The following is a 10,415-nucleotide window of genomic DNA, read 5'->3' as shown; positions in this document are numbered from 1 at the left end:
ACAATCCCACCTGCGCTCCTAACGCACGCCCAATCCAGGAGCGGGAGTGGTTTACAGTAACTGGGTTTCACCTATCAAAGCTCAGAGGTGAAATCAGGGCGGCTATCTTTGAATTATATTAGTATGCTCTTTGGGTGTACAGGAAGCAATCGGAAGTAACTCAGTCTAGCAGTACTCTGGTCAAAGTTTAAAGAGGGCGCAGGTGGAAAAAGAATTATTGTGCGTCTTTGGGCTGTCTTTTATTACGCTGTACGATCACATTCACGGCACATGTGTACAGTGTGGACAAGGTTGTGTTATGGTGCGGGAGTGTGGAGCAGGGGGAGGCCCTTTGTTTATAGAATAAACCTTGTGTGTGTAGGTGGATCCATGTGTTGGAGAGTTGGCCCTCATCTCTTCAGATGTTAAGTTGTGTCAGAGGCCTTTAACCTTTCAAGCCTCCAAATGTCAAACTGTGGCAGCCTGCTTCATGTTCCAAAAACCCAAATCTACATCCTGAAAACAGCTCTGAGCTGCAGAGACCTCTTGTGGCAGCTGTTTGGGCACATCCTTCCCCTCAAAGCTCTGCTCTGATGCATGGGAGCTCAGACACCAGCTGTGCCACAGCAGGTGTCTGTAATAGCTGGAGCACATAAGGCAAAGTGTGTCATGCTAAAATAACCGCTACGATATCTGTGTTTCTGTTTAAAGATCATTCATCAAGTTAGAATCCCATAATTCTTTAGAGACATCAGTGGGCCAGAGTTCCTATGCAGTTTTGAAAAGTATGGGAATTGTTTTTAGTTTTTTTTTTTTTTTTTTCCAGATTTGGATAAGAATGGGGAAAGAAAAAAAAACAGTGAATGGAAAAACATTTGTGTTCTCGACTATTTTCCCCATTCTGTCTTCTAAAATATAAACATACGTGTTTATAAAAAATTAACTCATTAAACAGTCAGAGTGCTTTTCAAATAGATTGTCGAAAATATAGGCAGAGAAGTGATTACAGTTATAAACTCAATAGGAGATAAGCAACAAATCAAGTCAACAGCAGTAATTTTTTCAGTCTGAAATCGATCTTTTCTTTGCAACCAAAGGCACCGCCACCTGCTGGTCATTTAAAAGAATACAGCTTAAAGGCCCTTTTACAATGGCTGTAGTTTTCTGATCTGAAGGAAACGTCCATCTTTTAAATGCAGTTTGTGGGTCTTTATGGTTGTTTGAGTAGACGGCGAGTAAAGTCACACCTCAGAGTGGGGGAGCTGTAGGGCAGGATAAGTTGGATCTTTATGGACTTCATGGACACCATCGATAAACAATAATAATGTAACACATTTTCAGTCTCTCTATATAAAAGAGGGCAAAGTAATATGAGGAAACTAAAACATTATATTATATGTATTCATTATATTGAGGGAAGGTAACAGGAGAATGGGTAGCAGCATTTGGTTTACTTCTTAATTTTTTCAGAGATATCAGTGCTTTTCTGTGAGAAGAAAAAAAAAGAGCTGTGAAATCTGACCTTCATCTCGTACGAAATGTGTTTTTTCTCAAGCATGCTGATGAAAAGCTCATCTGGAAACATGGCGATAGCAGCTATGATCTTTCACACTGTTTTACAGAAGTACGTTGGCAGTGTTACTTGTTGGTGAAGATGCAGGGTGCATGACCCAAAAAAACAGAAGCAAGCAGTTGACTCAACTATAGTGCCAGTCAAAGCTGTGAGTATGAACTGCAAACAAAGGGGCCCCATCCAGTGTGAATCAGGTTCTTCAGTCCTTCACGTGTTGCTATACATCCAACTTTAGAGAAGGTTGGAGGACAATACTGAGTGTTAAAATGTTGACTAAGAGCAGCACAAGTGGTATGGCTGTAGATACAGTAATATATGCATATTTTCATCATAGCCTGTTGGTGGTACTAGACCAAACTGGGTTGTACGTAGCAGCAAAACGCATCAATGATCTTTTGAGTTTTAAAATTTCCCCGGTTCAAAAGTTCCCTGAGAAGTGACAAAAGCAAGTCATCCCAGAAAACCAGACATTAAGTGTATGCATGTTGAATAGATGAATCAGCCGTTTCCCCCACCTCCAAAAAGTTGATGCAGCTCCATTATGCTAAAGATTGGAGGGGCATTTCACCTTTCAATGCCTTCAATTTGCATCTTGGGTCGCTGCAGTGAACTATAATTGGAAGGCTTTGCATTTTGGCATGCCTTCAGCAGCCGCAAACCTCTACAGGCATTCAGCTGAACAGTCCCTTATCTGCTGAATCAGATGCTCTGTGCACCAGATGTATCAAACTGTGGTGGCCTCAAGAGCAAGGCTACCACACGAAATTGTACACCTCCTGCTAATGTTGTCAATGAATTCCCTCCTCTATCCAGGGGTCCTCAGTTTGTTAGTCTGATCCCAGTTACTTGCCTACCACCTCACCTGTTTTTTTGTTGGTTTTTTTGCTCAGGAAGGTGAGAAAAATTATTCAGAAAGTATCAAAGTGGCCATGATAAGAGCTTGTTGAATTCTCTAAATGCTAAGGAGAGGATCACCACTTACTGTCCCAGCCTTGTTGTCCCATCACAACCTTTTTACGAGATGGGATGATGCCGTCAAATTCAAGAGGAGATAACATTTTTTTATATGCTTGTAAACTGTATCACTTTCAACAACTGATATTCTATTGTGAATATGATATTAGTTTATGCGATCTATTGTTTTCACTGACGTTTTACACAGCATCCCAAACTTTTTTGGAATTGATGTCGTATCATTTTATGCTAATGAGATTCATATAATAAATCCTTTGTAAAACAATGTGATGAGAATCCTTTGTCTGCAGCAATTACGTGTTTTTTTTCTTTTTTAGAATATCAGATAAATGTTTGTAGTTTCAGTACAGCACACTGACAGATAGGGTTTATGTTTTTTTAACAGTTCTCCACTGGTGTACTTCCTTAGTACTAATGCTGACTTGTCTCTCGTCTGTTTATGTGGACAGCCTGTTAGGCCACTATCCCTAATTTGCACTTTGGCTTTGTTTGCCTTCCTGTAAGCTTAAGTTGAATCAATTTCAAAACTTCCTGCCTACCTGGTTTGTCTGCATTATTGGTAGTCTCCTCAGCTCTTCTGATACCAAGTTAACCCTTTCAATGCTCATACCAAGTCATCTCAGTTACTTGTTAAATCTAAAGCTCACAAAGCAAAAGTTGTGGTTGAATTTCTTTTTATATATTCTGCTAACCATATACTTTGCATCATGTCAGATCATCATTTCAACAGCTCCACCACACTCTTCAGGAACCAACACTGGAGGTGTCGGCGCAACAACGCTGACATGGTTTCAGAGCTCTGCAGAATAGTCTGGGTCCCAAATATTTGTAGCTGACAGGTAAGTCCAATGTTTGACAGAGACATTTTGGTTTCAGTTCAAGATTTTGGAAGGTAGAACAGCACTCTCAAATGGTGGGAAAACCACACTGTTGGCCATCTGTGAACCAGATAAAGCTTTCTGAACCAAACCAAATCTGTGTGGGGGCGTTTTTAATCTATGCTAAGACATCTAATCAGGTGAGCTTTCAGTAGGAAAAAAGGGGACATATAAACATCCGCTTTAGCTTCCACACATTAAATGACTTGTGTGGAAAAATTATATTTTGAAACCAGACACCTTGGTTCCAAACCAAGCACCTATCTACATTTCTAAAAGCACCCACTGAAGTTTCCGCTGTTAGTTTCAGGGCAGAAAACAGCCTCTGACAAACTCTGAAAGTGCCGAACACGTGTTCCAGTTCAAACTGATACTGAGGCGTATAAGTGATCACTTAAGAGCACATTATCTGTACATGGGGCTCCATTTGGTTTCTGTATAAATGCTTCACAGCACCTGGCCTGTGTTGATGGCCTAGTGTTTTAAACTGTGTTTTTGTACCTCAGCTTCTGACACACTTATCTTTCACTGTTTCCTGTTGCTAGTTAGTTATAACATATGTAGAATTTTCCAATGTTGCACAATCAGAAGTTTTCTACAAATATCTCTTTTTTAAGCAAATGTGTTGATAAAGTGGAGATTGTAAAAGAAAAAAAAAAGAGATAACAATCAAAGAAGTTGCAACATGGTGCTGCAGAGGCTTTTGGCTCCTACTTTAAAAATGTGCTGTTTTTCCTGTAAAAGGGCTTTCAGTTCCCATTTCATGCTGCCACTCACATCAAATGATAACATTCATGGCGGGACTTTTTGCAAGTGGTCCCATATATACGAACAGAGACACACAACACCAACTGCATGCTTACACCGCTGCACCTTGACATTTACCCCAGTAAACACATTTCACACTTATTACGTTTTCTTAAGCGACTTAAGTCGCTCTGTGCTGCTTTTTCAAGGAAAGAAGAAGTCACAACTTTTGACCACAAACACTCAGCAGAAGTAAACATCCACCACACTTTCATCCTGCTCGACGGCTGGATTTAATTTATGAACAGAACGTTGACTCATGCAGAATCTCTCGGCCCTGAGCCCGAATGCAACTTGTCTTGACTTATATTGTTTGAACTATTCCCTGATTTACAGTGTTTGAAGAGCCACTGTTTGTTTAAGTGAACACATGTACTAACTTGACTTGGCACTGGTGATAAATCATTGGGTTGTTTCTTTTTTTTCTGCAAAGACTTTGACTTATCATAGAAACAGAAAAACCTGTCAAAAATATTTGATTCATTTCAACATTTCAACAAAAACGTTGCATTATTTTGTGGTATAACAACAGCGTGTCGGCCATTATGAGATCGAGAGAAGAAAAAAAAAAAGCGGACCGGCAACAAACAGTCTGATTTGATATGTTGCAAGGTGCAAAATAGTCATTGTTCATTGTTGAACACACATCTCTGTGAGAGGTGCTGTTGTGTATTCTAATGCAGTGTTGTGTCGGAACATCTCATATAAAGATGGTAACAATATGGTAACAAGTTTTATTTCTTTGCACAAAGTATGAAACCATGACACGCATTGATATACATTCAGTTTTACTTTTCAGAACAGCGACTAAGTCAGTAAATCTTTCACCGTGTTCCCTCTCACAACGCTTTCACAACACAGTCTGGTATTGGGGATATCAGGCGATGAAGTGTTCTATTTGGAAATTTGTCCCATTTTCTTTGAAAACACATGATAAGGTGTGCAGCAGCACATGTTGGTCATTGTATTTTTAAAAAATTCTCCACACTTTCTCTCTCGTGGTCGGGTCAGGACTGCAGGAAGGCCAATCGTACCCTCTTCTTCCTCAGCCATGCCTTTGTGATGCATAAAGAATGTTGTTTTGATTTGTCTTGTTTAAGAACAGAAAAGATAGTGTCATGAAGGCAGCACAAGTCTAATCATCTAACGTGAACTTCTGCATTAATTCAGATCATATGAATTTACAAAATGTTGTTTTTTGGTGTTTATTTTGTAGGGATGGCCCTCCCACCAAAAAAAGGTAAATGGAGCCTGTTTACTGGCACAGTCTCCTCTTCCAAAGAACGATCACTGGATTTGAACATATGTGAACCATGTTCACAACAACTCTTTACAGGACATTAGAAGAAGCTTAGAGATCATAGAGAGGCGATGGAAGACATTTAGGCTTTTTCTTGGGAGTTTGTGTCCTGTAACAGTCACACAAAGATCACCTAAGTGCAATCCTGAATCAGGTGAAAAGTCTCTACAACTCACAATATTATTTGTTCATGGGCCAACAGAACAACTTCTTTCTTGCAAACGTTTGAAGGGAAAACTCAAGAAAATCACCTCAGCTGTGAAGCATGGCAGAAAAAGGATCGTGGTTTGGTACTGCTTGAGGCATTCATTCAAAGAAAAACAAATAAAAAAAATTATATCTGCAAGTTTTACCGGAAAATGTCAAAGTGGAAGTCTATGACCTAGAAAACAAGTAATTTAACAACATAATCTAAATAAGTACATTTGTGTTTGGAATACCGGGCCAGAGTTCTGGCCCAGCTTAGATGCTGTGGCATGACTCGAGGAGGGCTGTTCAGATCAGACATCCCAAGAAATGACATGCTGTGGAGCAAGGAATGGTCCAAAATATCTCTTTATTACAGCACAAGTCCAATGAAAAGCTACAGAAAACATCTGATGGAGGCGGTTTGACAAGTTGAAAAATGACTAAATCCACTTTTTATCAAATATTGCAGTGCAAGTAAATACTAAGTGCACAGAAAAAGACATGAGTTCTCCAACCCTTATCGCATTAGAAACTTTATACAATATGATAACAAATTACAGACATTTAGATATTTGTATATATGTTTTACATGAACAAAAGATTTACACCACTGTACAAGTAATGATTATGTATACCAACTAAAAGGCAAGTAAATCATTATTATTTGTGCTCTAATGCAGCACCTCATCGTCTTGAATGTCTTTCCCTGGCACACGGTGACACAGAGACCGAGTGCGTCTGGGAACACAACAAGCTGCAGCGGTGCTTCGCATGCGTCACGCTCTGCTTGGAGGTGCAGAGACCTTCAACCTGCCAGAGTTTCACTCTGACATCCTCAGCGTCTCTGTGTTCCACGCATCTCTTCATAAACATCATTGGTGGCGACGGGTGTTGGTTTCGCAGTGGGGCAGGAAGTTTTGGTCTGGCAGCAAAAGACAGTGAACATGTGAGATACGCCGTTTCTTTTTTGCTGAGGCTTCGTCAGTTCTTTTTTTCTTTTTAAGCTGCGTGGTTGTTTTAGAAGCGAGAGTTTGTGCTGCTGCTAAATACTGCATGAAGTTATCTGTAGTAGTGAGGGCAGGCTTAGTGGCACAGACACACTTCTGTAACACCACAAATGTTTTTTTTTTTATCCAAAATGATCACATATGTAAACGTGGGGGGAATTATTAGCAAGATCGATGCTAATAAACACATTTTGTAATCAGAGTTGAATAATAAAATGCCTGAAGACACAACAACAAACTGGCCTTAATGTAGAAAATAAATTTAGGATCCACAGACACAATTTTTGGCACCCACCACTGATACTTGGGTGCAGATTTACAACTCATTGAAGACAAATCTGTCCACTTTCCCTTCTCAATAAATTTTTTCTTACTTTTAAATGTGTACTTAGGTCTTTGTGCTGCTGAAATACCCAAACCTTCACCTCAGATAGTTTATTCTCGTCTTTGCCACTGAAAAAGAAAGCAATTAGCCCCATATAAAAAAAATAAATAAATAAGTTAATATACATATATGTGTGTGTGTTTTAACTCACTCAGTGCTTAATTCAAGTCACATATGTATTGAAAATTAAGTACATGTGAGTCTAAGTTGTTACTTTCATCATTTTTAATAAATACTTTGAGTCAAAAACTGGAGCCAATAATTGTGTCCGACATGCTTTTTCTCTGAAAACGTGTTCAATGAATTTGAATGAAAATATACTCATTATACCATTTGTTGATCAACTGTTTTGAATAAATCAAGTTTACAATTATTCCATAATTATGACCAGAGCTGCAAATGAGTGTATAAGCAGAGCATGCAAAGTTCTGAGGTAAAAATGAGAGTAGCTATAAGCCAAGGTTTGTGGGTGTCGGATTACAAGATCATGGGAAATAAACTCATATTCCAACCTTTCAGAGTCAATGCAGTCAAATCATGAAAAACACACACTCCTACACAAAACACACATTCATACATATACAATAAGGTTAATGTGAATCAGAAGTACCTTGAGGACGATCCATATGATTATTGCCAAGATGATACCCAGCAGCACAGCACCAGAGATCACAACGGACACCACGACCAGACTGTGCTGTGATGGATCACACTCCTGGACTGTTGTCTTTTCTGGTTTTTTTGCGTCTCTGCTTTCTTGAAATTACAGTCAGATGTCACTAAATTGTCTTTTTCCCCTCTGAGTGAGGTAGCAGTGAAACTTCTCTGTCTGTTTTTTTTAAATCTTTTCTGTGATATTTCCATTGTTAGAGCAGTTTTTTTTTTTTAACATTTCCCTGACATAATTAGTGCTTCAAAAAGCTTCAGAGAAATCACACTTTTACACTGAGATCATACCAAAGCAGGACTATTCACTTTGTGTAACAATATTCACAGGCAGGATGTGAAACTCCACATGCAAAAAATATAAATGCTAATGCTTTCCTTAACATCGTCTGAGGCAGTGCCATCTGTGCCTCTTACACTGTCTTACCGAATTGGGTTGAAATTGTTTCCCTCACGTAACTTTGATGAGCAGTGATAATGTAGAGTGAAATAATAAATTGGAGCTAAATACAACAGGTTTTATAGGAAAAACAAAACAGCTGATGAGGCTCACCTGTCACCACCAGGAGCACAGACCCATGACCGTCTGTGGTTTCGAGTGTCCCGCTGACCATTTTTTTGTACAAACACCAATATGGTCCTGTGTCATCTAAAGTCAAGTTTTTGATGAGAATATCCACACTGGGGAACAATCCATTTGTCTGACTTCTTTCTTTGAATTTTTTGTCAAAAATGTTTTTGTTGGTCTCCCTGGTATAAAAAAGTTGAACATTCTTGGATAGATCCCTCACCAAAGACAGGGACTCTTGCTTAGTTTCAATTCTGCACTGGATAGTTACATCTTCTCCCACGTGTTTCCATATAACTTCTGTCAAATACATAAAAAAGAATAAAAGTTAGACACAAAAGGCTCAAACACTACAGTTTCATGTGTCCATATATTTGACAAAGCTTTAAGAAACCCTTCTGACACACATGAAAACACGAGTGTAACTACACCCGCCTTACCTGCTTCAATCAGAGCTGTGTAACACAGACAGAGGAAGGTTGCAGTCCTCAGCCAGAAGGCAAACATGTTGACAGTGACAGTTGTGAAAGTTGTCTTAGCTGCTCAACCACATTGTCAAAAATAATCGCTAAAAGCAACACGTGACCTGCAATGGGGTGTTTGATGTGGGAGGGAAAATGTTAGTGTAATCAGTTTGCACACTTTACCATCTCCCTCTGGCAGAGTCAAAATAACGTTATTTTAGGCTGGTATGGGAGGTGTGAATGCAAATCTGACTTTCTGTTTTTTTTCAGAAAAAAAAATCCTACTCTGATGTAGGAGGAATGATATTATAATGCCTTGGTGCAACTGAGTTGATGTTTCAACTGAGGTTGAATGTTTCTGAATGGTTGATGTTTCTGTTGGTTTCCAATATCCAGCTCCAGATATAAGAGTTTTGTTTTCTTCATAGCACATCCTGTGAGGTCTACCTATAGCTTTTCAATGATGCTTAAGTGTCGGGACTGTGAGTGTTATAACAAAACTTTTCGTTTGTGCTCAGGAGGTAAGTTGCACTGTGCTCGCTAAAGTGTGGTAACTCCAACTATACAGTCAGCAAAACTCTCTTTAAATCCATGTAATCCAATATGAAGAATGCCTGATTCTTTGTTTTATTTCACTCTTCACATGAACTGGATCCAACAGATGATAGACACAGAGTCTATAGTAAGAGAGAGAGAGAAAGAGAGAGAGAGTGAAACTGGGAAAAAACAACAGAATATTTTAATTAGTTAAAATCCTAGTTTCCATACACATAACATGAGGTTTATAACTGCTTGCACTGCCTTTTAACTTAGTTTTTAACACCATTTCAAAATAAAAGTCTACCTGAACTACAGGTGCGCTAAATAAATGCATGAAATGAAATGTAAACGCTTGCAGGGCAGAACAGTAGTTCATTATGGATTTTGAACATGTCATGGAAGCCATCCTCTTTTCATACTCAGCTTTTTTATTTCGTTTTCTTTTTTAATAGATTGTGTTCTTATGCATGTTTGCCAATTTTGTCCTTCAAAAACATGTTTGCTCATTGTGGTGAAAAAGTTTTATAACACTAGTGGTATATCACCAGATTTAAACACTTTTGCTCCTGTCCTACTTTAGAGTCTCTTAAGACCCCTGAAACTCTTTTGAAGTAAAATGGGTAGGCCTGCTTGGATTTTTCAACCCAGTAGGGCAGTCTTCTTGGTCTTCCACACCAACAGTTAACAGATTTCTGCTGCTCCTGTTAACTGCCACTTCTTCATTTAATAGCAGTATGAGGAAAATGTTTCCATTAAACTATTTTCTAACTTCTTGTAGCCCTCTCCAGCTTTGTGGGCATTAATTATATTGAATTATAGAGCACCTCAGTGGAGGTTTTCCTAATGATGATGATGATGAACAGGCTATAGCCCTGAGAAGCTAATTATAATCTGCTGCTTAAAGTTTTGTCTGGTTTCCCTTCCTTGTTTCACTCTAAAATTGAACAAAATGTTCAAAAATAGACAGTGAAATGATTCATCTTTAAATGTCGAAGAGAATCTTTAACTTAACTTCTTATGGAAATCAATTATTTTTCTATTGAAAATAACTAATTTTGACCAGGTAGTAAAACTTTTGCAGGCC

At 38.7% G+C, this 10,415-nt stretch overlaps 1 protein-coding gene across 1 annotated transcript; it reads right to left on the bottom strand.

Annotated features, from left to right (window-relative positions):
• Positions 1-6,049: 6,049 nt before the first annotated feature.
• LOC140273592 (uncharacterized) lies at positions 6,050-9,007 on the bottom strand. The gene is made up of 4 exons (XM_072369206.1): positions 8,768-9,007; positions 8,313-8,627; positions 7,704-7,849; positions 6,050-6,623 (listed from the first exon to the last, which is right to left on the bottom strand). The coding sequence occupies exons 1-4, from the start codon at positions 8,832-8,834 to the stop codon at positions 6,537-6,539; spliced, it is 615 nt and encodes a 204-aa protein (XP_072225307.1). The 5' UTR covers positions 8,835-9,007; the 3' UTR covers positions 6,050-6,536.
• Positions 9,008-10,415: the final 1,408 nt, after the last annotated feature.

This window comes from Leuresthes tenuis, unplaced genomic scaffold (genome assembly GCF_036924035.1).
Source record: "Leuresthes tenuis unplaced genomic scaffold, fLeuTen1.0.hap1 SCAF_17, whole genome shotgun sequence".
NCBI classification, from domain to species: Eukaryota; Metazoa; Chordata; class Actinopteri; order Atheriniformes; family Atherinopsidae; genus Leuresthes; species Leuresthes tenuis.
The sequence above is the reverse complement of the archived record's forward strand: the minus strand, read 5'-3'. Positions and strand labels throughout refer to the sequence as shown.